General features: G+C 49.3%; 1 protein-coding gene across 2 annotated transcripts in view; it reads right to left on the reverse strand.

Annotated features, from left to right (window-relative positions):
- VPS13A (vacuolar protein sorting 13 homolog A) overlaps window positions 1–27,212 on the reverse strand; it is a 1,844,906-nt gene that overhangs the window by 481,272 nt on the left and 1,336,422 nt on the right. For both annotated transcript variants that reach the window (XM_069230089.1, XM_069230094.1), the window contains exon 59: window positions 14,331–14,439. In XM_069230089.1, the coding sequence (XP_069086190.1) occupies window positions 14,331–14,439 (109 nt within the window). The remainder of the gene's footprint in view (window positions 1–14,330; window positions 14,440–27,212) is intronic.

Here is a 27,212-nt window from a genome sequence, read left to right on the forward strand (position 1 = left end):
ACTCATTTTGTCACCACCTGAGGGGCACAGGTGAGGCCAAAAGGGAGTGCATCAATCTGAAAATGGTCCTAGTGGACTGCAAACCAGAGGTAGGACCTATGGGCCTGCAGAACAGGGATGGGAAATAAGCATCTTGCAAGTTCACCGCTATCATCTAGGCTCCGAGGTCTAGGGCGGACAGGACCTCAGCTAGTGTGAGCATCTTGAAATTGTCCATACGCAGGAAGGCATTGAGAGGGTAACTATTTAAAAAAGGACAATGGCCTCCATCCTTCTTCATCATAAAAAGTAACAGGAGTTACACCCTGTAGCACGTTGCTTAGATAATACTAATGCTCTGTTTTGTGGTAGTGTGGTCGAGCAGTAGGCTTATCAGAGGGTAGTGTTAAGCATTTGTTGTACACACACAGGCAATAAATGAGAACACACCCTCAAAAGACTTAACTCTAGGCCAATAGTTTTTTTTTATAGAAAAATATTATTTTTTAAATTTATTTTAGAACCACAAGATTCAGAATTTAGGTAAGTACATAAATTGTAAGGTACTTCGCACACGTAAGTATGGAACTTTGAATTAAAACAGTAATGTATGCAGTTTTGGCAAAAATGGCAATAAGCTATTTTGAAAGTGGGCACAGTGCAAAAAAATCAACAGTTCCTGGGGGAGGTAAGTACAAGTTTGTTTCTTGGGTAAGTAAAGCACTTACAAGTTCAGTCTCCTGGGCATAGGCAGCCCACCACTGGGGGTTCAAGTCAACCCCAAACACTCAGCAACAGCAACACCAGGTCTGTCAGGTGCAGAGGTCAAAGCAGGGCCCAAATAGCATAGGCGCCTATGGAGAACAGGGGTTCTCCGGTTCCAGTCTGCTAGCAGGTAAGTACCTGCGTCCTCAGGGAGCAGACCAGGGGGGTTTTGTAGAGCACTGGGGGGGGGGCCACAAACAGGCACACAAAAGACACCTTCAGCGGCACAATGGAGGGGCCCGGGGTCACTTTGGTGATGCAGGCAGGGCACAAGGGGACTTCTCGGGCCAGCAACTGACTGGGCTAGGATGAGGGCCGTCTGCTGGTCACTCCTGCACCGGTAGTTCGTTAATCTCGGTTCTGGGGGCTGCGGGTAGAGTGCTTTGTCCAGGCGTCTGGTTCCTTTGTTATCATCAGCCGCAGTCAGAGGGAGCGTCTGGATCCTCTCTGCTGGTGTTGCTGTGGTGGTGCAGGGGGGGTCCACTCAGGGTGTCCACGTTGTTGGAGTCGCCTGGGTGTCCTCTCTGCGGTGTTGGCTTCTCTGAACATGAGCCAGGGGTGTCGGGTGCAGAGTGTGAAGACTCACGCTTCCGGAGTGAGGCTGTAGTCTCTTTAAAGTTGGTTTCCTTGTTGCAGTTTTTGGACAGAGCCGCTGTCCTCTGGAGGTTCTTGGTCCTTTAGGTGCAGGTCAGTCCTCTGAGTCCTCAGAGGTCGCTGGTCCCGCTGGATGTGTCGCTATGCAGGTTCTCTGAGTCGGGAGACAGGCCGGTAGGGCTGGGGCCAAGTCAGTTGTCATCTCCGTCGTCTCTGTGGGGCTTTCAGGTCAGCAGTCCTTCTTTCTTCAGGTTGCAGGAATCTGATTTCCTTGGTTCAGGGTCGCCCCTAAATACTCAATTTAGGGGTGTGTTTAGGTCTGGGGGGCAGTAGCCAATGGCTACTGTCCTGGAGGGTGGCTACACCCTCTTTCTGCTTCCTCCCTGTGGGGAGGGGGACACATCCCTAATCCTATTGGGGGAAATCCTCCAAAACAAGATGGAGGGTTTCCTAAGGCAGGGGTCACCTCAGCTCAGGACACCTTAGGGGCTGTCCTGCCTGGTGGGTGACTCCTCCTTATTTTTCTCATTATCTCCTCCGGACTTGCGGCCAAAAGTGGGGGCTGTGTCCGGAGGTGCGGGCATCTCCACTAGCTGGAGTGCCCTGGGGCGCTGTAACACCAGGCTTGAGCCTTTCCGCCAGGTGTTACAGTTCCTGCTGGGGGAAGATGTGAAGCACCTTCACCCAGTACAGACTTCGTTCCAGGCCACAGAGTGACAAAGGCACTCACCCCATGTGGCCGGAAACCCGTCTGGATGTGGCAGGCTGGCAGAAACTGGTCAGCCTGACACTAGTAGTTGGGCTGCTATACAGGGGGCATCTCTAAGATGCCCTCTGTGTGCATTTTCAATAAATCCCACTTTGGCATCAGTGTCGATTTATTGTGCTGAGAAGTTTGATACCAAACTTCCCAGAATTCAGTGTAGCCATTATGGAACTGTGGAGTTCGTAGTTGACAAACTCCCACACCATATACTCTTTATGGCTACCCTGAACTTACAATGTCTAAGATTTGGCTTAGACACTGTAGGGGCATAGTGTTCATGCAATTATGCCCTCACCTGTGATGTAGTGCACCCTGGTTTAGGGCTGTAAGGCCTGCTAGAGGGGTGACTTACCTATGCCACAGGCAGTGGGTTGTGGGCATGGGCTGGGAGTTTGGCATTACGAACTCCACAATTCCATGATGGCTGAAGACTGGGAAGTTTGGTATCAAACTTCTCAGCTCAATAAACCCCCACTGATGCCAGTGTTGGATGTATTGAAAAATACACACAGAGGGCATCTTAAAGATGCCCCCTGTATTTCACCCAACCCTTCAATGTAAGGCTCACTGATCTGTGCCAGCCTGCCACTAACTGAGATGTTTTTGACCCCATAGGGTGAGAGCCTTTGTGCTCTTTGGTGTCAGGAACAAAGCCTGCTCTGAGTGGAGGTGCTTCACACCTCCCCGCTGCAGGAACTGCAACACTTGGCGGTGAGCCTCAAAGGCTCAGGCCTCCTGTTACACTGCCCCACGGCACTCCAGCTAGTGGAGATGGCACCCCCCCCCCCAGACCAAGCCCCAAGTTTGGTGGCAGGTCGAGTGGGAAAATTAGGGAAAAAAACAGGAGGAGTGACCACTGCAGCTGGGACCACCCCTAAGGTGTCCAGAATTGAATTGAACCCCCTCCTTGCAGAATCCTCCATCTTACTTTGGAGGAGAATAGCCAATATGGATAGGAATGTGCCCTTCACCCTAAAGGGAGTGGGCACAGGAAGGGTGTAGCCACCCTCAGGGACAGTAGCCATTGGCTACTGCGCTCTGACCCGTAATGTCCCTAAAACTAATATTTAGGGGCACCCCTGAACCTTGCTTCTCAGATTCCTGGCACCCAAGCATGAAGGATTGAAGAGCCGCTCCAGCAGAGAAGACTCCAGATGATTTGGCCTCAGCCCTACAGGCCTGTCTGCAGCCTAAAAAATCCTGCTACAAGATGACGACTCGTCCTGCAGGACCAGAGACCTCTACAAACCCCCAGAGGACTGCCTACCTACCCAAGTACCAAGATCTGCGACCCTGTCCACAAAGAAACCTCCAAGAAGGACTCCAGAGCTGCTCCAGATTTGCAAGACCTGCTATCTCTGCACCCTACGCCCAGGGCCCGTGTCCAGGTGGCCTACCAGTCCAGAGAAGGTCCCCATGCAATTCCAGCCTCGAGTCCACCCTGGGTTGACTGTTTCTGACCAACAGGACGATGCCTGCAGCCTAAATGCAAAGGATCCCCCCTCACAGCGACTAGCTCCGGTGAAGATTTCCCAGCACCTAAATGTACCCCTGCACCTGCCCTTGGGGAACTCAAACAACAGTCCAGCAACATCCATCTGGCTCTCTACTTACCTGTGCAGCAGTTGACTCCCTGGACAATGCATTCAGTATCTTTGTGACACCCGGGGTTCCCTCACTTGAAAAGCACTGGGCATCCAACTTTCAGTTTGCACCCTGCAGCCCCTGTGCCGCTATGGGTGTGTGTTTGGTGCTGACCTGTGCCACACCCCCAGGTGCTGATCTAAAACTCCCAGGTTTGTGCTGTGAAGTTGCAGGTACTCACCTGCAAGCTGTTTCTTTCTGAGCGCCCCCTGTCTCCATAGGATTCCACTGGGCGCCCAATGCCAACTGACATCTGCACCAGGCCAGTCCCATGTTGCTGCTGGCGCTTCCTTGGTGTCTTCCTAAACTTTGCCCTATGGACACCTTAACCCTCCAAAGAATGGGATTGCAAGTCAAGTATGTATCTGCAAATTGTGTTGTTACTATTCCTCCTCTAGGATTGGATTGCTTTCTATGAGAAATTGCACTGTGTCCACTTTTCCACTGAAAAGTATTATTTACCTGTAGTACAAGTTACTTACCTTCGGTAACAATATATCTGGTTGAGACATATTCTAGTTGCAGATTCCTTACCTTTGAATTTCCCCAGGCGTCAGACTGGATCCGGAGATTTTTTCTTTGAGCAGTACCCATGCACGCCGTGATGTGGCGTCGGTTGACTCCTCAGGCGTCGTTGACATCGCGGTCGCCGTTATGGCGTCACGATCATATATAGGCGCCACCCCGGCGTGCTGTCAGTTTCTTTTCACGAATTTCCACACCAGTAGCGCGGAGCCATGAAGAACACTGAGAATGCTGTGCCAAAACTAGGGCCCTTAGAAGGAAGTACCTGTCCCTAGAAATCAGTCCGCATTACGGGGAGGATGGGCGGGTCAGTAAGCATAGAATATGTCTCTACCAGATATATCGTTACCGAAGGTAAGTAACTTGTACATCTGATAGAGACTTCTAGTTGCAGATTCCTTACCTTTAAATAGATAACCAGCAATACCATCCCCGGTGGTAGGCTGCAAACTAAGATCACACCAAAAAGTCCTGCAGGACCGAACAGTCAAAATAGCCATACCTGCGGACCTGACTGTCCAGGCAGTAGTCCTTGGTGAACGTATGTAAGGACGCCCACGTTGCGTCCTGACAGATATCCAGGACTGGAACTCCATGTGCTAACGCTGTGGTAGCAGCAGTTGCTCTGGTTGAATGAGCGTGCAAACCCTCAGGGGGTTGCTTTTTCGCCAAAGCATAGCACATCTTGATGCAGAGGACTACCCATCGTAAGATGGTCCTTTTCTGCACCGCCTTCCCTTTCTTCGCACCCATATATCCCACAAAGAGTTGATCATCCACCTGGAATTCTTTGGTATGATCTAGATAGAACACCAACATTCTTTTTGGCTCAAGGCGGTGGAGTCTCTTCTCCTCATGAGAGGGATGTGAGGGTGGGGAAAAAGGAGGCAGGGTGATAGATTGCCCTACGTGAAAAGGTGTTACCACTTTGGCAAGAAAGGAAGCCCTGGTACAAAGCACCACTTTGTCAGGATGCACTGCTAGGAATGGTGGCTTCGAAGAAAGAGCCTGAAGTTCACTTACTCTGCGAGCAGAGGTGAAGGCAATCAAGAAAGCAGTTTTAAGGATTAAGAGCCGTAAAGGACAGTTGTGGAGCGGCTTGAAAGGGGCACACGTGAGGTGTGTGAGGACCAAGTTCAAATCCCACTGGCGCATGATGAAAGGGACAGGAGGAAACATGAGTGAGGCCTTTAAGAAACCTCCCAACAATGGGACATTTGAAGAGAGAAGGTTGGTCTGGTAGCCTTAAGAAGGCAGAGATGGCAGACAAATAACCCTTGAGGGTGCCCAGAGTAGAGCCCTGCTGGGCAGGAGAGAGAATAAAGAGGATAACCTCTGAGAGCAGTGCAGAGAGGGGAATCAACAGAGTTGTTGATACACCACGCCACAAATTTCTTCCAAAGACAGGTGTATACCGTTTTGGTGGAGGGACGCCTGGCTGCCAAGATGGCATTACAGACTTCGGATGGAAGGTCAAAAGCCATCAACTGTTGCAGCTCAATCTCCACGCAAGGAGGAAGAGACTGGACAGGTTCGGGTGGATAACCGTCCCCTGCTGTTGTGACAGAAGATCATCCCAAAGGTGCAGTCTGATCAGAGGATCGATGTCCATGCTCAAGAGCTCGGGATACCAGACTCTTTGTGCCCAGTCCGGAGCCACCAAGATTACTTGGCCCTGGTCTTGCCTGATCTTCAGTACTCTGGGCAGAAGTGGTACTGGCAGGAATGTGTATAGGAGGCCTGAGTTTCACTCATGACAAGAGCGTTGCCGAGCGAGTGCTGCCTTGGAAACTCCAACATGCAAAACAGCTAACATTGTGCATTCTCTGCAGAGGCGAACAGATCAACCCAAGGCTCTCCCCACTGCTGAAAGTGACCTTGCGCCACCTCCGGATGGAGACGCCATTCGTGATCAACTACACATCGACAGCTGAGTTTGTCTGCTCTGATGTTCAGAGATCCCGCCAGATGTTGAACCACCAGGGAAATTCCCTGGCATTACAGCCATGTCCAGAAGCGAAGAGCCTCTTGACAAAGGGTCCACGACCCCACTCCGCCCTGCTTGTTGCAATAGCACATGGCAGTGGTGTTGTCGGTGAACACCGGCACCACTTTGCATTTGAGAGAGGGAAGAAATTACTTTGATGCAAGTCGGATCGCCGAGAGCTCCAAAAGATTGATGTGGAGTCCAGACTCTGCCGTAAACCAGAGGCCTCTGCTCTCCACCTCTCAGATGTGGCTGCCCCATCCCAGGAGTGATGCCTCTGTCACTACTTTGAGATCTGGTTAGGGAAGGGAGAGGGATCTGCCATTGACCCAATGTGGATTTGACAACCACCAATGCAGGTCTTACGCAGTTCCCTCCGAGATCTAAACCATGTCGGAGAGATTCCCTGATGCTGCGCCCACTGAAATTTCAGGTCCACTGCAAAGCCCGCAAGTGCCATCTGGCATGTTGGAACAGCAGGATGCAGAAGGCCTTGAGGCCCAGCAGGCTCAGAGTCATTCTTACTGAACTCCAGGATAGAGGCTGAAACATTGGTGTCATAGCCCGAAGATCCTGGACTTGCTTTTCTGGAGGATAAGACAGAAACTGCACTGTGTCCAGAACAGTTCAGATGAAAGGGAGAGTCTGAGAGGGAGTCAGTGTGACTTCAGCACATTGATAGTGAACCCCAGCGAATGCAGGAGGTTATCTGTAGCCTGGAAGTGGGAGACAACTTTCTGGGGCATGTGCAACTTCAACTGCCAGTCGTTGAGGTAGGGGAAGACTAGGACCCCTAACATGCGCAGATGAGCTGCAACCACTACCATCACTTTCGTGAACACCAGAGGGGCACTGGTAAGGCCAAAGGGGAGCACGGTGAACTTATAAGTGCTCCTGACCTACCACAAATCGTAGGTAACGTCTGTGGGCCGGCAGGATGGGGATATGGAAATAGGCGTCCTGCAAGTCTAATGCAACCATCCAGTCTTCAGAGTCCAGGGCAGAAAGGACCTGAGCCAGGGTTAACATTTTGAACTTCTTCTTCTTGAGAAAGAGATTGAGGGACAGTAGGTCAAGGATCGGGCGAAGACCCTTGTCCTTTTTGGGCACCAGAAACTAGCGGGAATAGCAACCACAACCTACTTCTGGCGCAGGGACCCTCTCTATGGCTCCGTTGGCCAAGAGAGCATTGATGCTCCTACAGGTGATCGCATGGTGGCATGGCTGCAGGAGAAGTCTTAAAGGGGAGGGAGTAGCCCCTTTGGACGATTTGTAAAACCCACCTGTCCATGGTAATGGTTCCAAGTGGGGCAGATGATGGCAAATTCTGCTGACAACTCTGGCCCCAGATGTCCCAACGGACTAGGAAGGTTTTGAGGCAGAGAGGGGGTGGTGGGTGGACTGGGCGGCCCGCTGACTCCCTGATCCAGGAGCTCGGTGGATCCTGCATAGGGGCTGTACCGCATGTGCAGGTCGGTAGCTGGGTGAAAATGGACACGGTTGGGTGCCCCTTCCGTAGCCACGAAAGGAGCGAGAGGCAGACAGAGGGGCGTGAAGAGGCTGTGAGGCCAAGGGACCGAGCAGTAACCAAGGAATCCTAAAAGCGCTCTAGCGCTGAGTCCGCCGTGTCTCCGAAGAGACGAGTGTCATCAAAGGGCATGTCCACTGAAGAAAAGCCAGACGTCCTCAACCAGGTGTGGCATCTCAGTGCCACCGTCTATGTAACACCGCGCTCAGACGCGGCGTCTCTTTCTGTCCTCGTGGATGGAACGCGCTACTGTTACTCGGAGCGCAGTTCCCCGCGTTTTTTGACTACACATTCTGGGAAGCATATATTTCGCTCCCGGTCACGCTACGCTTACCTGTAGCCTTTTTTTTTTTCCTTCTTTTTGTTGTTGGTGGGTTTGTCTGGTCTTTTTACCTGTCTCTGTCCATGTTGTGTCCATCTTGTGTTCTTCGTGTTTTTGTCCCAGCATGCTCTGTTTTTCTTTTATACTACTTTCTTTTTCCTATACTGGTCTATGGGCTCTTCCCAATTCAAGATGGTGTTCTTTCCTTTTCCTGTGATGTCACTTCCCTTTTTCTCAGTATATAAGTCAGTCAGTCTTGTTCCACCTTGCGTTGCAAACACTTCCTTCTGGTTGTGCTGTTCGCTCCTGTTCTTTGTTCCTGCTTTTTGCCTTGGGAGATTTTTGCCTATTTTTGTTTCCTGTTGTTTAGTTCTGTTTTTTCTTGTTTTTCTTCAGGAGTTCCTGTTTGAGGTTTTTCCCCCCCAGTGTTTGGGTTTTTCCCCTCTGGGACTCCTTCTGGAGGGTACGGTCTGCTTTGGCGTAGCCTGTCAAGCGGCACCGTGGCTACTAGAAGGGGTCGCCCTTATCTGGAAGTATCCAGAACCTGTAGAAGACTTGGTGTATTTGACAACCCGGTATCCAGAGGTGAGAAGTCCAGCGCAGTACGTAACAGTCTATGCCACTGATCTGCCTAGTGAGTCAGTCGTATCCAGTCCACAACTGATCATGAACTTGGCTGTGTCTCTCCCATCTGTCATGGCTTGGGAGAGAACGTTCCGGGCCTCTTCCGGAACTTAAGGCAGCAGCATTTGCGCAACTGTATCCCAGAGAGTATGGGAATAGCGGCCCGAAAGGCATGCGGTGTTCACAGACCGCAGCGCTAGACAGGCAGAAGAAAACATATTCTTCCCTAAATTGTCCAGTCTTTTTGATTTCCTGTCCGAGGGAGCGGTAGAGAATGGGCCAGAGGATGAAGAATCCTGGATGACAAGGCATATGGTGTTGGGTAAGGAAATTTGGGTCATTCAGCACAGGCTAATGGCGGCGGGCAATCGTCCTATTCATAGGAGCCCTTGTGCTGGGTTTGGACCAGGACCCCAGTAGGAACTCCGTAAGTGCTTTGTTGAAGGGAAGAAGGGGTTACTAGTTGGAGACCCCAGGCTGAAGCACTTTGGTCAGGAGGTGAAGCCTGACCTCCCCAAAAGGAAGCTCGAGGTTCAAAACCCCAGCTGCCTTTCTCTCCACCACAAAATAAGACACTCCCTCCTCCATAGCCACGGTACGGGGAGAGAACATGCCAGTGTCAGGGGAGGTGTCCAACCACTGGCATCACCCAAATCCTGTACCCAGTCCAGTTCAGGCTCAAGCTGGTCTTCTAAAGGGTCCAGCGACCCCTCTACCCTATCCCCGTATCCATACTGTAGGGAAATGCCTCCTTGGCATGGTTACCCCCTGACTTTTTGCCTTTTACTGATGCCAGTTATGATTGAAAGTGTGCTGGGGCCCTTCTAACCAGGCCCCAGCACCAGTGTTCCTTCCCAAAACTGTACCTTTGCTTCCACAATTGGCACAGCCCTGGCACTCAGTTAAGTCCCTTGTGAATGGTTCCCCTGGTACCAAGGGCCCTGATGGCAGGGAAGGTCTCTAAGGGCTGCTGCATGTCTTATGCCACTCACTCAGCACATGCACACTGCCTCACAGCTTCAGTGTGCTGGTGGGGAGAAAATGACTAAGTTGACATGGCACTCCCCTCAGAGTGCCATGCCAACCTCACACTGCCTGTGGCATAGGTAAGCCATCCATCTAGCAGGCCTTACAGCCCTAAGGCAGGGTGCACTATACCACAGGTGAGGGCATATGTGCACGAGCACTATGCCCCTACAGTGTCTAAGCCAAATCTTAGACATTGTAAGTGCAGGGTCGCCATAAGAGTATATGGTCTGGGAGTTTGTCAAACACGAACTCCACAGTTCCATAATGGCTACACTGAAATCTGGGAAGTTTGGTATCAAACTTCTCAGCACAATAAATGCACACTGATGCCAGTGTGGAATTTATTGTAAAATGCACCAGTAGGGCATCTTAGCGATGCTCCCTGAATACCAGTCCGACTCCTAGTGCTAGGCTGACCAGTTTCTGCCAGCATGCCACAACCAGATGAGTTGCTGGCCACAGGGGGAGAGTGTCTTTGTCACTCTGTGGCCAGGAACAAAGACTGTACTGGGTGGAGGTGCTTCCCACCTCCCCCTGCAGGAACTGTAACACCTGGCGGTGAGCCTCAAGTTCTCATGCCTTTTGTTACAGCACCCCAGGGCATCCCAGCTAGTGTAGATGCCCGCCCCTCCGGCCACTGCCCCCACTTTTGGCAGCAAGGCTGGAGAAGATAATGAGAAAAACAAGAAGGAGCCACCCACCAGTCAGGACAGCCCCTATGGTGCCTTTAGAAATCCTCCATCTTAAGTTTGGAGGATTCCCCCAATAGGATTAGGGATGTGCCCCTCTCCCCTCAGGGAGGAGGCACAAAGAGGGTGTAGCCACCCTCCAGGACAGTAGCCACTGGCTACTGCTCTCCTGACCTAAACACATACCCCTAAACTTAATATTTAGGGGCACCCCCTAGAACCCAGGAAATCAGATTCAGGCAACCTGAACCAAGAAGAAGGACTGCTGACCTGAAAGCCCTGCAGAGACGATGGAGACGACAACTGCTTTGTCCCCAGCCCTACCGGCCCGTCTCTTGACGGGAAGAAAACTGCAACAGCGACGCATCCAACAGGGACCAGCGACCTCTGAAGCCTCAGAGGACTGCCCTGAACCAGAGGACCAAGAAACTCCTGTGAACAGCAGCTCTGTTCAACTCCAGCAACAACTGCTGGAAGTGTGAGACTTCACCCTCTGCACCTGACGCCCCTGGCTCAAGCTCCAGAGAACCAACACTCCAGGGAGGAGTACTCCCAGGCGACTGCGACCTCGTGAGTAACCCGAGACGACACCCCTGGAACCTCACAGCGACGCATGCAGAGAGAATCCAGAGGCTCCCCCTGAACGCGAATGCCTGTAACAAGGAACCCAACGCCTGGACCAAGCACTGCACCCTTAGCCCCCAGGACCAGAAGGAACCGAACCTCAGTGCAGGAGTGACCCTCAGGCAACCCTCTTCCTAGCTCAGTCGGTGGGTGGCCGAGAAGCGCCCCAGTGCCCTGCCTGCACCCCTCGAGTGACCCCCGGGTCCCTCCACTGATTACAATTACAAACCCGACCCCTGTGTTGCACACTGCACCCGGCCGCCCCTGTGCCGCTGAGGGTGTGTTTTGTGTGCCTACTTGTGTTCCCCCCCCCAGTGCTCTGAAAAAACCCGCTGGTCTGCCATCCGAGGAAGCGAATACTTACCTGCTGGCAGACTGGACCCGGAGCACCCCTATTCTTCATAGGCGCCTATGTGTTTTGGGCTCCTCTTTGACCTCTGCACCTAACCGGCCCTGTGCTGCTGGTGTGGTAACTTTGGGGTTGCCTTGAACCCCCAACGGTGCGCTGCCTATGCCCAGGAACTTGAACTTGTAAGTGCCTTACTTACCTGACAAACTAACCATTACTTACCTCCCCCAGGAACTGTTGATTTTTGCACTTAGTGTCCACTTTTAAAATAGCTTATTGACATTTTTACTAAAACTGTGTATGCTATTGCTCTAATTCAGAGTTCCTAACTTACCTGTGTGGAGTACCTTGCATTTTATGTATTTACTTCAAATCTTGAACTTGTGGTTCTAAAAACAAATTAAGAAAATATATTTTTCTATATAAAAACCCATTGGCCTGGAGTAAGTCTTTGAGTGTGTGTTCCTCATTTATTGCCTGTGTGTGTACAACAAATGCTTAACACTACCCTCTGATAAGCCTACTGCTCGACCACACTACCACAAAATAGAGCATTAGAATTATCTAATTTTGCCACTATCTTACCTCTAAGGGGAACCCTTGGACTCTGTGCACGCTATCTCTTACTTTGAGTTAAGTGTATACAGAGCCAACTTCCTACACATACCCATAGTAATAGGGTTCAAGATCAACCCTGGGCACAGCAGGGCCCATGGAAAACAGAACTGGCGTTGAACAACCTCGTCCCGGCTCCGGGTTGTCGGGAAGGAGTTTAGGGTCAATGTCGATTGTGGGCCCAATCAGCGCCAGGAGCATCGACGTCTGACCCGATGCTGGGGAAGGTCGCGTTGGCACAACCTGCATTGGGACAGATCCGGAAGCAGATCCTGATGTGCCCTCCGGAGTTGGGACCGAAGTAGTTGACTTTGAACCCGAGGAGGCCCTCACTGACTCCCCGGGGCCCAAAGGCGCCGAGGGTGGGTCAGACTGCCCAAATATGATGCGCATGGCCTCAGAGAACTCCTTAAGTTGGGCAGGGGTAGCCCCGGCTCCTGGAAATTCGGGGAGGTGTTTAGCGGACACAGGCTGAGGCTCCGAGGACGGAGGCCTAGAGCAGCAACACTTTTCCCGCGTCACATTGTGCAAGTGACGGGGCTAAGTCGAAGAAAGTTTCACCTTCTTTGACGACTTCTTCTTACCCGAATGTCCAGATTACTTGGACGAAGAAGAATGGTGGTGACTCCGCAACTGGTCTCCTGGCCTTCCTCTTGAACGGGACCGGGAAAGACGCAGAGTTGAGTGTCGGGCCACCATGAGCTTCAGGGACCGCTACCTCAAAGCTTTTGCGTTCATGGCCAGACACTCAGGAGCACGACTTTGAGTCGTGGTCGCACTCCAAACACCAGAGAGACACGAGGTGTTGATCCGTCACAAACATCATGAGGTGACAGGAGTTACATGGCTTAAATCTGGTCTTACAGGGCATCCCTCAACACACCAAAACACGTCAAAAAACAAATTCGACAAACTGTTGCAGGTAGTCAAAAAATGACTGGGGTAGCTCTTCTCCGGATCTGCGAGTAGGCTGGCGTGGAAAGTAAAGAACTGAAGTCAGCGTGGCGGGGTGGCACCTACATATGACCGCGATTCCCGCTGTGTACCAACGCTACCTAACGGCATGCAGGGGAACTCTTCGAATAAAAAATCTCCAGATCCAGTCTGACGCCTGGGGAAATTCAAAGGTAAGGAATCTGCAATTAGAAATCTCTATCAGATAACTGTTTTATCTGTCAATTCTAAACAAAGCACATTTGATACTTGAAAGTGATACACTCTTGAAACTGTACTTAACTGTAACCAAGATTCTTCTGGTTCTAGAAATAAAGTAACAAAGTATATTTTTGATAAATAAAACAATTGGCCTGAAGTTAGTGATTGAGTGTGTGCCTCATTTTTTGACTGTGTGTGTACAACAAATGCTTGGCAGTACACTCTGATAAGCCTAACTGCTGGACCCCACTACCACAAAAGAGAGTATTAGTATTATCTACTTTAGCCTCTGTAAAGCCTCTAGGGATCCCTGGACTCTGTGCACACTATATCTTACTTTGGTATAATATATACAGAGCCAGCTTCCTACATACGGCTCACGAAAAATCTTCCAGGTCCAGTCTGACCCCTGGGGAGAATTCAAAGATAAGGAATTTGCAGCGAGAAGCCTATCAGATATACCCCAGTGTACAAAAGAAGCTGTTCTTGGATTCACCTGGCGGGGCATGAGAGACCTTACTTAGAAAAGTTTCCAGGACTAGTATCAAAGGAGTATTCACAAACATAAGCAATCTGTAGGAAGATGTACTCATCAGAAAGACAGTTTTCCAGCCTATTTATGTTGTACGGAAAAATATAGTAACATTAATGGAGCGATTGGTGCTCGGTATACTGAAGGCACCATCATTCAGGGGACATCAGTGATGTAAACACAGACACTTACTATCTCTCTAATGCTAACTGATACTGTAGATATGTGATTTTTTGATTTTGCAAAACCCATCTGTAGTCTGGAGATTATTCAGGACATTTGGAATTTGAGGAAAAAAATATCCACTTGGTTGGAAACTTTGCAAGTTAATTTAAAAATGGCCCATGTTAGAATAGCTTGATGCCAACATTTGGATTAACATTTTCAAATGAAAACAATACAACTAAAGAGAAGAGACTTGACCAGTGAAATAATACAGTGATCTGAAATAATGGTATCTGACCTAACTTTTGTTAAAGTTAAGTTTGAACATGCCGCACACACTGGATATGTATGTAGTAAACATGCACGACAGATGATATTGTGGAGTTGTTTAGATACATGCACAGAATGATTGTGTAATATAGACGTGGTGAATCTGACCTCTTGGTCTTTGGGTGCCTCTCCTGCTTGAGTAAATAGATCTGCAAGTGCATAGAGAAACCCAAGGTCAACTTTAAAATCCATTTCTTGAATCAAGACCTTGAAATACCTATTAAAAATAAAAATCACATGTTTACATAAATATTTTTAGCATTTCTTATCAGTTTTAATTATAGTTCGTGACAGGACAAAGTAAACATCTGTAAACTTCACAACTGTGTTTGCTAGACCCAGAAAATAATAGAAGACATTGCTGTACACACACTATATTCATAGGACTTGATTCACAAAATACTTTTTCTGTGAGAAGTTGTGTTTTATGCAATTGTAAAGGAGAATTACGCCTGAATATCAGAACATTATCTACAAAGTATTTTTTAAAGTACTCCGGACTGACTACAAGAAGATTAGTGAAACAGGACCTAATTCACAGACAAAGCTTTGTAAATAGGGCTCATTCTGAGTACAGACAGAGAGGACCAGCAATATCTCTTTCATGTGCGTGGGTCCCGACATGATTAGGCACCTCAGTCATCAATATTTATGCTAAATGGTGACTTGCTTTCCAGGAGGCGTTTGAATCACTGTGGCAAAACAGATAAATATAAAAACAACACAATCAAAAACAAAGAAGGTGCACAGAAGAAACCGAAACCAGAAATGCTCTGATAATTGCTGCCTAACACGCACTTTGAGATCTCAGGATGGCTCATGACTTCAACAGCAAAGATAAAAATCACAGGAGCAAAAATTAATACATCTTAGAATATTCTCCAGGCACCAGACTGAATGCGTAAAACGTTTCTCTAAGAATGCTCCAGGGTGCCGTAATGTTTAGTTCCCTCCTCAGAAGTGATGGAGCAGAGCCACATAGAAGTTCCACCCGTGCTCAGTGACATCAGTTTATTTTCCCTTTACCTGCACTCAGAAGCAAAAGATGAACAATTGTTGAATACTATAAGAAAATGTCTGTTTTTGTAATGGTGACCCCCAAAAGGTTTGCCTTTTTTCCACTATAGAGAAGGCCAGTAGCCCCACTGGTGAGTGCAGAGTTACAGACTGACACTTCAGCACTGATAACTTCTGACAGACTACTAAAGTGGGTACTGTCGAGGTCGCAAGGGTTGGGGACCTTTAGGGCACAGCAGGTTCTTCAGTGCAGGGCACAGGGCGGCCGGGTGCCGAGCTAATCGGTGAGCCAAGAGCTGTGAGCAAAGATGCTCTCAGAAGCAGGAGGTAAGCTGGGTTGAGGATCATTTGCAGGACACCGGGGGACTCTGGTGGGAGATCTGGGTTGTTTCTGAAGTCCCTCAACTTGGGCTTCCTCCTGGTCCTTTTTTCAAACCCAGGCACATTGTCTTTTTTGGTGTCCAACGTAGGCTTACCAATACCCCAGGTATTGGCATGGTTAGGCCGCTGAAGGTCGCAGTGCCACCAAACTTGGCACACACTGGCAGGGTTTGTACTTGTGGTTGTCAGGTGCAGTTTGGTCTAGCTGTGGTGTCCGGCTCGAGTGATAGCGGCTGGCCAGTGAAGTGACCTTCACTGGCTGGATGGTTTCTTCTTCTTTTAGAGTGGTACTTCCACTCAGTTCTCTGGTGATTTGCGAAGTCTGGAGGTCCTCTGGGGTATCTGTAGAGTTGTCCAGCAGCTGATCAGCGACAATCGTCGGGTTCTGCATGCAGCAGACAGGATTTGGCGCCTTTTCCTTGTGCAGCAGGCCCACAGTTCTTGTACCTTTGGATCTTGTTGCTGGTCTTCTTGTGTCCATTGAATCTGAATTCTTGGTCTAGGGATGCCCACTAAATACTGTATTTAGTGGGCATTTTAGGGTGAACCTGGCAGTGACCAATGGGTCATCTACCTTAGGGTGGCTACACCAACTAAGTGACCATTTACGGTGGGCAGAGGTCACATCTCTACACCTGATTGGCTATTTTCCCAAGATGGAGGAAAATGAAATAGACAGTCCACTTCGCATTCAACACCTTACGGGTGGTGCATGCTAGGTAGGGCTCCTCCTCCTGTCCTAGGTTTGAATTGCACGCTGTTGCTCCCACCAAAAGTAAGGGTTTGCAACACAGCAGCCCTCAGCTGCTCGTAGCAGGCCTGGAGGTCGAGTTTCAAAGGCAGTAAACCCTTTGAAGCTCGCCAATAGGGCTGCACCCATTCCTGAGGGAGGGGGTGTTAGCACCTCCACCCAAGAAGGGCTTTGTCTTGTATCTCAGAGGGCTGAAGGCCTCGCCCCAGGGGTACAGACCTGTGTCTGGAAGTGGCAGGCTGGTTAGGACCAGTCAGCAACTATGCCATTGTAGTTAGCTTTTGCAGGGGCCACCTCTAAGATGACCCCTGGGTACATTTTGCAATAAATCCAACACTGGGTGGATTTATAATTTTGAGTTGTTTGATACCAAACAACCCAGGGTTCAGAGTGACCATCATGTAGCTGGGAAACTCGTATCGAGCAGTGTCCAACACATGTATTAAAATGGCTGCTCTGTTCACTCACAATGTCCCAGGTTTGGCAAGGACATAGTGATGGCATACTGCTCATGCAGCTGTGCCCTCACATACAGTACTGTGCACCCTGCCTTGGGGATGGAAAGCCTGCCAGAGGTGTGTTTTACCCATAGAGCATACAGTGTATAGTGGACATGGTACACAGGCAGTGTGGCTTGTCAAGTTTGTGTTTTTGGTGTGCATCAGAGCACTCAGCCTAAAATGGTATGACTGGGTGTATCTGAATACCTGGACCTAGAGGGTGGCACCGTCAGTGCTGCTGCCCTCAGGGGTCTACCCTTAGTATCTCATGCCCTGGGTACCTAAGTACCACTTACTAGGGCCTTTAGTGGCAGCTAAAGGTATTGCCAATTGTGCCAATGCATCTCAACAGTTTAGGGCAAGAGCCTTGGCCCAGGGAACGTGGTTAGAACCGGCCCTGGCCACTTCAACTTCTAGGCTACATCATACATAAGGAACAAAAGTGAGGGGCTAACCATGTCAAAAAGAGGCCTCTTCTCACAGCCCAGATGACCAGACAGCCACTCCTCACTGCTGTGGAGCCCAAGGGACCACAGAGCCAATGCTTAAAAGTTGGCTCCTAGTCTGTTGGACCTGGAGAGTTGTCAGACTGGAGATTTGTTTCCGAGAAGACAAGTTACTATCAAAATAAGAGAACCACTGAAACTCTGTACAAGGCGACTTGTAGCCCAGTAGAGACTGGACTTCTGTCAAGCTCAAGAGGACTTAGAGGAATGTCGAACTATTTGGCCAGTATATTCTCACCAAGCCCGTGGACTGAGGAGCAGCTCCACGAAGAGACCAATCAACCGCACAGCATCTTCAACATCTTTAAACTTCTTCAACATACTGTATCTCTTGCATCAGGACCACTCTGACATAAGTCAATGGCAAAGGACCATTGACGTTGGAACTGCACTGGAGATTGCTTTTCTTGTTGAGGCAACTATTTCTTCGGACCTTGCTGGTCCCCAGGATGGGATACTTAACTGAGTTGACGTTAATCCCAAGTAACAGCAAACCAACTTGTCAAACTTTTCTTTGAAAAGGTTTCCAAGTGTCAAATTCGTGGAATTTGCCAATGATTGTTCATGGTTAAGTGAAAAGCTGTGATTTATTATACCTTTTAAATTCTCTCTCTCTGGAACCCTCTGGTGCATCTTTTTTCTTTTGTTGTCTAAAACGACATAAAAATCTAATCTATTTTTATAAACTGGTGTTGTTTTTCTTGAGTGTCTAGTTTCTTTCTTTTTCAGTTGCTACGGAGCTATTTAAATGCTTTACGTGTGTTGCTTCGTGTAAGCCTGACTACTCAGAGCCACAGCTACCCAGGGTTGAGCTAACGTTTAAAAAAACAAAGAGTGATTGGTTCTAAAGGGATTGGAAGTATATTACATAGCAAGATCACTCCAAATAATACATCCCATTTCCTCATAAATACTAATTCTGGACCTTTTTAGATGCTATGAGGCCGCTCCACAGAACGGGGGGTGAGACGGCAGTGAGGAATTTGCAATTAGAGTATCCACAAGAAATAGCTTTAATAAAGGTAATTAAATTATTCTAATGAATTCTTCCAACTACAGATTCCTCCCCTTGAAATAGATACCAAAGTATAACCTACTCAGGCAGGGGATCTGTGGAGTGGCCTTCGACCACATGGGTGAAATGTCCTTCTTACCGGTCCTGGCTTTCAAGGCATTAGTATTCTGTGAACGTGTGCACTGATGCCTACATGGCACTGCCTGGCAGATATCTAGGACAGGACCTTTGCATGCCAATGCAGTAGTAGCAGCCTTAACCCTAGTGGCATGGGCTCTCACACCCTCTGGAGGATGCTCCGTGTCCAGCAAGTAACAGATCTTAATGCAGAGACTATCTACCTCAACAAAGTCCTCTTCTGCTTGGCCTTATCTTTCTTTACTCTATAAAAACCCACAAAAAGTTGATTGTTCACTCAATGGCCCATGGTACAAATCAAAAAAAAAATTAACACCTAATTGGGGTCCAGCAAGTGGAGCTTCTCCTCCTCCTTCGAGGAGTGAAGGGGGAAAAAAATGCTGAAATGGGTCATGCATTGCCCAAAATGGGAAGGGAGTCAAAAATGTCACTTGAGTCTTCAGCACCCATTTGTCAGGAAGAAAGAGGATTTAAGGCAGCTGCACTAAAAGTGCCTGACGTCCACTCAGTGACAAGCTGGAGTAATTACAATGAGAAAGTAGGTCTTAGAAGTCTGGAGACACAGGAAGTAAAAAGACAAAGAAAGAGATAATACAAAATAAGGTGTGAAATAAAAAAAGGAGAAAATTGTGGGATTGTAATGTCTGGTGCATATCACAGTCCAGAATTCACGTGCATAAGGAAAATATAAAGCAATGGGAGAATATAGTAGAATAATGGTGCATCAGTATTGTATAGTCCAACAAAGTTCACCTACTTTGAGTGGCTTTGGGGAGCTGGTAGGAAGCTCTGGAGGGTGCAGAAAGGGGTGGCGGGTTAGAGAGGAGCTTCTGGGGAGATTTACAATGTAGCCTCAGAGAAGCAGTATAAGGAGCTAGATTAGTAGCGCAGGCAGATATGTGTGACCCTATGGAAAAGTTAGGAAGTATCAAAGGGGTGCAAGCTAGCGGTTCAGTCCTGAGCAAGAGATCAGGGGTCGGTAAAAGCTGCATCTCAAGTAGATTCTAGGGGTGGGCACACTAGACAGGAGCATTATGTCTCTCAGCCTTGGGCCATCAGTGGATGGCACAGCCCTCTGGCAAACCCTGTGTAAACCTTCACAGCCACTGCCTTCGCCCACCAGGTAAACATGCTCAACCAGAGTTTTGGGATTGGCAGAGATGGAAGTTTTCAGCTAATTGTGACAAATATGTTTTGGGCTATGATAAGGGCAAGATCCAAGAAGAACGCCACAGTTGTATGTTTGTGTGGCGTCTTATAACTACCCAAGGCCCCTGCCTCCCAAGAGGAAATGCTCATTATTCCAGAGACCAGCTCTAGTTGGGACAGAACTGTGCTCCAGTATACTCACAACTGGGGGCAGTCCCACAGCATGTGCTTAAGGGCTGCTACAGGGGTCCCACATCTAGCACACCTGTCAGAGGTGCTGGGGAATATGTGGTCAAACAGCTTGGGGGAGGAATAAGCCCTGTGAAGAAATTAAAACTGGATCAATTTCAGACGGACAAGACTTTCTGCAGATATGTCAAATCTCACTCCCACTACATCGTGAAGTTGTCTACCAAATTTAGTCTCCCATGTATCCCTCAGTGACTGTAAAATTGTTTGTGTATGAGTGATTAGACCCTTAGTGAGCGAGCTCAGAAAAATGATCACTGCAGCACAGTGTGGATCGCAGAGGCATAAGGAGATAAGTGTTTGGTGAGCTGGGTTGACTTCATCAAGCAGGAATGCAACACCCAGAGAAGGAGGTGTACATTTCAGGGTGTTGAGCATTAGGGATCAAAAGCTGAAGGAGGCCCTCACAGGAAAAAGATGGGATGTATGAGCCCTTGCCTTCCAAACGCCAACCTGCTAATCAATGCGAGAACCATTGTAAATGGCCCACCTAATAATAGTATTCGAAGTTGGGAGCCCTAAGGCGACCCTGCTCAGAGGGAAGCTAGAGCATTTGGAATGCCATCATCTGCATTAATTTTGCCAACATAGGATCCCAGGAATTTATTAAGCTCCCAGAAGAATGAGCATTGAAGGATCATTGGGAGGTGCGCAAAATAGTAAACTAAGCGAGGGAGCATCACCAATTTAGCTATGACTACATGTTCCATGACCGATAAGGGAAGGGATCTTCAAAAGGTCAAGTGTAATCCGAACTAGGTAACCGCTGCTGCTAGGCTTCTATCAAGCAGATCCAGAACAGTGTGATACACTTTGTAGGAAGCTGGCTCTCTATATGGTGCTCTAAAAAGAAGTACACTGTGCAGAGAGTCCAGTGGATCCCCAATTGGTTTGCAGAGGCAAAAGAAAGTAGGACTAATGCTCTATTTTGGGGTAGTGTGGGAGAGAAGTTAGGCTTAACAGAGGGTAGTGCTAAGCATTTGTTGTCCTCACAGAGCCAATAAACGAGACCCAAACTCAAAGAATAAATCTGAGACCAAATTTGAAAAATAACGCTTCTTTTTCTATCTTTCAAACACAAGAACTTCGTAATCAGGTAAGCACTTTTTCAGGCATAAATACTTTTCAATTCCAATAATCATCGCTTACTGCAATTCTCAGAGTTCTTCAATGTTATCCAAAGGAGGAAAACAATGTTGACCAAACACAGGGTTAACAATGACTTACAAGGCCAATCTCAGGGAGTCAAGGTAAGTACTGGACACTGATTAGAACCACACCAGCAGGTAACTCCGGGCAGCACTGGGTAGTCCGGGTGCAGGGGTGCAGTAAGACGTTGGATGCCCAATAGTTTCTTAAGGGAGTTTGGTCCTTGTGAAGACAGGCTGCGGGCTCTGGCAAGGAAGCCAGTCGGGGACAACAAGCAGGTGTAGTAGACTTGAGGTGCTCTGGGACATAGGTGCACCTTTGGTCCTTTTCTCCAGAGCCCAGGGGCGACGGATGCAGGGGTGTTGACATTGTGCTTCTTCATCTGGGAGTCAGGGGGTCCTGCATGTTGAGGTTGCAGGCATCGTCGGGGAGTCCAGCGGGGGGGTGGGGGTAGGGGGGGTGATCGTGGGGGAGTCAGGGTGGACTTGAGCTCAGAGGAGCCGGGGGACGTTGCTGGCACCCACCTCAGATGAGGTCAGGGGCGACAGCTGAAGTGGTTACTGGAGGTGCTGGCTTTTCTCTCACCACAAGGCTGCAGGAGCGGGGTCCTGCGGGGACCTGCATGCAGGGGCTGCAAGCGACTTGGGAGAGTCTAAGATGGGTGAGTTCACATTGGACTAGGACTCTGGAAAGCTGGGGAACCTTGCTGGCACTGTTGGTTGTCTTAACCTCGGGTCTCAGACGTTAGGTGCAGTGGTCCCTTTGGGTGTTGGGTCTTTGCTGTTCCAGAGGTTACAGAGTCCTTTCTTGAGAATTTGTTGCAAAGCAGAGCCGCTGCCCACAGGAGTTGAGTTTTTTTGGAAGGCAGGCAGTCCTCCTGGGTTTCTTGGAGGCTCAGCTGCAGGAAGAGTAATCTTTTTGGGCACAGTCCATCGAGGTCAGCAGGCAGGCCAGAGGGGCTGGTTCCAAGTCACCTGCATCTTCTTTTCCTCTTCTGCTGGTGCGACTCTTCTTGGTCCTTTGCTTCTTAGGTTGTCAGGATCTGAGTTTTAGGGTTCAGGGGTGCCACATAAGTACTCAATTTAGGGGCATTACAGAGAGTGCCACGTGGTAGCCAATGGGTTGCCTACCTTTTGGGTGACTACACCATTCCTAGGATCACTTCTGCTAGGAAGTGGGAATAACCCTAACCCCAGTGGCCTTATTCCTTCCAAACAAGAAAAAAAGTGTCCACTTCAGCTCGTCCACCTTAGGGGTGGGACTGGCATGAAGTGGGCACACTTCCAACTCTGCCTAATTTCCCCACCAGTGCTTTTGTGGGTCCAGTTTAGTTAGTCATTTGGACACAGTGACCGCTTAGCTTAGGCTTGCAGCCTGTGCCCATTTATACAGTATTCATGCTCTGTATTTCTGTATTCACTTTTATTCATTTTATTATTGTTTCTTTTAGTGGCATTGTTTTAATTTCAGTATTAGCTGCTATTCTGTGTAAGCGCTACTATCAGTGCTATGGATGACATACTTTGCATTATGTTCTTTCCTTGGAATTATAAGAACAGAATGCGAGGTACACAGAGTAATATTTTGCACTGCCGGCACCAAGACTGCATAAACAGTCCAGCGCTTAGTTACATACCCACATCAGGCTTCTGTGCCTGAACATAAACATGTCCCCTATGAAAACATCTACTTACCTTTGGTGATGATATATCTGGTAGAGACATATGCTAGTTGCAGATTCCTTACCTTGGAATTTCCTCTAGGTGTCAGACTGGGTCCGGAAATTTCATCAGTACCCATGCACACCGTCAGGTGGCGTCGGTCGACTCCGCAGGCGCTGTTGACATCGTAGTCACTGTGATGATGTTGCGGTCTTATATAGGCGCCACTCTGGCACCTTGATGTCAGTTCTTTTCCTGCATCTCTTTTCTTGCCTCTGTGTGTGTAAGAGACTCAAATGTGGAAAGAAAAGGGTAAGGCTTGTTTCACCACGATTTATTCTGGGGGTCTTTAGAGTTCCACACAAGGCTTCCACAAATCATCTTTACCAGTTGTATTTTGGTGAGGTGCTGCTAGTGAACCAGGAGGGTTGAGCCAACATCTGCCAACTGGTGTGGGAGTGACTCAGTTGCCTGCAACGCAGAGGTGATACCACCCCAAAACCAGCAGTCTCATCAGGGAACGAGAGTCCTGATGACATGAGATCACCAACGACGGCTGTAGGCACAAATTTTACGAGTCTCCTGAGTATCTCTCTCACAAACACTAAAGGTATCCTAAGTACCATCACACGGAGACGTTTGTGGTCTTAGGGGTGCTCCTTCTCAACTAAATAGGGAGAGCCTATCTTGGCTGTAGGTTGTTTGAACCCTAAAAGGACTTTATCCCATGTTGGTGTTCCCTAACACCTATTCTCAAATATGGCAAATCCTATAAACATCAAGGATAACTGCAGACATCTGCTCACGCAGTTTCTTTTAGCCAACGGCTTAACAGAAGAGGGTGGGGATGTCACATTCGTCCTGGAAGCCCACAAAGGACACAGGAAAGAAATATTTTAGTCCTGGGTCAACTTTCCTGAAATAGATGCAGATACACACACATTTCATGCATACAGAATAGCAAACTTAACACAACAGTACAGAGCTTCGTAATACTTAGAGATACATCTCTCTTATCAAGAGCACCAAAACCTGTTTAATGGCACCCTTCCACATGTAATACAACTCGTGAGATTAGGCCCTTTAAGCAATGATGAACCAATGTGGCCAACATTTAGCACATACACGCTGTAGGAAAGTAGCATCTTTCCTCTAAATTTTATCACCTGGTAACTTTTACACCCTACAATTGGCATACTGGTGCGCCTATGTAAGTCCCTAGTACATGGTACTTATGTGCCAAGGACATTGGAACACCAGGAGTCCCCCATGGGCTGCAACATGAATTATGCCACCCAAGGGAGCCCATGCAGACTGTGTCTGCAGGACTGCCATTGCAGCCCGCGTGAAATGGTGCATGCACCTTTCACTTTAGATGTAAGGCTTGCCTTATATCGTGGCCACTGCACCTGGACACTGTAATCACCCCATGGTAGGCACTTCAGCCTAAGGGCAGGGTGCATGGCACTGATTGTGGGGGCACCCCTGCATGAGCAGAGGTGCACCTACAAACCCCACACTCCATTCCGTGTGTTCTGGGGGCTCCTTAGAGGATCCCCCAGATCGGCCTGCACCGCTTTGCAGGGTCTGCCTTCCAGCCCATGCTGTTGCAGATCCCTGACAATGTTTTGCCCTCCTGCTGCTGAGCCTAACTTGAGCAGGGGAAGGCAGAACAAAGGGTTTCCTGTAGGCGGGAAGTGTGACCTCCTCTCCTTTAGAACTAGGTGCCTGGGCTGGGGTGGCCTCCCAGCACCACCAGACTGCTTTGAAGGGCTCATTTGATGCCCTCCTTGCATGAACCAGTTTGCACCAGTGCAGGAACCCCCAGTTCCCGCTCTGGCACAAAACCACACAAAGGAAAGGGGAGTGACCACCCCCCTGTCCAGCTCCTCCCTTAGGGAGGTGCACAGAGCTTTCCCATGTGGCCACTTGATTCTGCCATCTTGGAAATAAGATGTGCAGAGCATCTGACTGGTTAGGCCAGGTAGATTTACGTCCCTGAACCCTCTGATAGGTGGGTCTCGGCACATAGGCCCTCATTCCGACTCTGGCGGGCGGCGGGAACCGGCATTTGCCCGCCATGCGGCCAAAATACCACTTCCCGCATTCGGACATTCCCGCTGGGCCGGCGGGCGCTAACCAAGTTAGCGCCGGCCGGCCCAGCGGGAATGGGGGATGCAACACAGGAGCCGGCTCCGAATGGAGCCGGCGGTGTTGCGGCGGTGCGACGAGTGCAGTTGCACCCGTCGCGCTTTTCACTGTCTGCCACGCAGACAGTGAAAAGCATCATGGGGCCCTGTTAGGGGGCCCCTGCACTGCCCATGCCAGTGGCATGGGCAGTGCAGGGGCCCCCAGGGGCCCCAAGACACCCGTTCCCGCCAGCCTCTTCCTGGCGGTGACAACCGCCAGAAACAGGCTGGTGGGAAGGGAGTCAGAATCCCCATGGCAGCGCTGCTTGCAGCGCTGCCCTGGCGGATTCGCCCAGCCGGGGGAAAACCGGCGGGAAACCGCTGGTCCCGGTTTTCTGACCGCGGCTTTACCGCCGCGGTCAGAATGGGCATGGAAGCACCGCCAGCCTGTTGGCGGTGCTTCCGTCATTCGCGACCCTGGTGGACAAAGACCCCCAGGGTCAGAATGACCCCCCATAGTGTCCAACCCTCTTTTAGGATTACTTAAGAGCTCCCCTGAAGGTGGGTCCCCAGATTCGTCGAGCAAGACTCTACAAGGAACTCTCTGCAAGATATCTTCTTCTCCTGGTCTCTGGAACTGCTGCTGGTCTGCCTTAGGAACTGAAACAAGACTGTGTCCGGTTGGGAGGGCTCCCACTGCAACATTGCTCTCCACCTCCTGCAAGATTTCTCAAACATCCGTGGCTGTGCATCCTCCAGGGACACAAGGGCTCTGCGCACATCCAAGAAGCAAGAAGGAATCGCTCTTGCATTTGCAGGCACCTCAAGTCGATAGCATCCAGGTGGTGGATCCTGCTGCTCCACAGACATTGAAAGACTCTCCAACACAGTTGGTGGCTGTGGTCCTCTCTGGGTCCAACTTGCCTTCTGACCAACTTGGGAGACGGTGGGCCCTTGCTGCAGCCGCTGGAATGCCCTGTGCACCACAACTGTTGCTCTTACCAAGGCTTGTTGACTCTTCCTCCAAGAGCTCTTCAACCTCCAAGAAACCCAAGTCTCCAGCAATCTGCAACTCCAAGTTCAGCATCCATTCTGCAACCCCTGCAGCGTGGGATTCCAGCTTTGTTGTGCTACTGAGGCCCCCCTGCGACTACCTGTGCCTACTGCCAGTCAGTCTTTAGTGAGGGTTCATGCGATTCAGTCTTGCTCTCCTGCTCGCTGAAGGCCAGCCCTGACTCCCCCACAAGGGTCAAACCTCCTGGACCTTGCTGGTCCCCAAAATCCTGCAACCTTCCTGCAACTTCTTGCAATTGTCAATACTTGGTTGTTCTGCTGACCACTGACCCCTCTGCAATCCAGCGACGTCTTAGGACAGCTTGTGGGCGACTCCAAGGATCTTCCTGCATTCCCCTGGACTCCGCAGCTGGACTGCATCCTTCACTGACCTGCAGGAACTTCACCTCTAGGAGGGTGGGAATTGCCTACCTGCAGCACATGGACATCTTCAAGTGGTCTGGGCACTTTTCCCTTCTTTTTCAGGTTCTTCTTGCCCGGAATCCACCTTCTGATTCGACAAACCTTGCTCATGGGTCACAACAGCAGCTGGACTAAAGAGTATCGCACTGACTCCAACAAAGGTTTCCGATGTCATTGCAGCCCTAGTCACCTGGGCTCCCTGCTGTAGGTTCTCCACTTCTCTGGGTATCAACTGTCCTGTGTTAGCCTATTGGACACCTGGCTTGATAACTACTCAGCACCCGGGCGCCTGTGGGATTTCTGATACTTACCTCTGGTAATTCCTTACTCTAACAGCTCTTGGGATTCTAACATACTTACCTTGGTTGGGCACCTCCATTCTTATACCACTTTCTTAGTATATGGTTTGCCCTCGCCCATAGGGCTCCATGTATTCCTATGATTTTACTGTGTGTTTCTAAGTATATATTTTGTGTGTAGACATTTCCAAGTGGAGCTATACCAAGTTACAATAGTACTAGTGTTATAATAAAGACTACTTAATTTTTTCTTAACACTTGGCGTGGTTCTTTCTTGTGTGAACATCACCAACTGACTATTGTGGTATTGTACGTGTTTTATACTCCTCATTGATAAGCCTGAGCTGCTCTCCACAGCTACCCCTAGAGAGATTTGGTTATTTAGACATCCATACACTATCACTAAGGGCTGCGTGGACTGAGTATAGGGTGCCCCACCATAGGTGTACATCATAAACTGAGCCAGCATCCTACACATGCCACATCCTAGTGTGCAGGCTATGCAAGTAGTTGAGGTACACACACTTTATAATGAGTTAGTAGCAATACACAGATGAGTAATACAATTTG

Source organism: Pleurodeles waltl, chromosome 1_1 (genome assembly GCF_031143425.1).
Source record: "Pleurodeles waltl isolate 20211129_DDA chromosome 1_1, aPleWal1.hap1.20221129, whole genome shotgun sequence".
Taxonomy (NCBI): Eukaryota; Metazoa; Chordata; class Amphibia; order Caudata; family Salamandridae; genus Pleurodeles; species Pleurodeles waltl.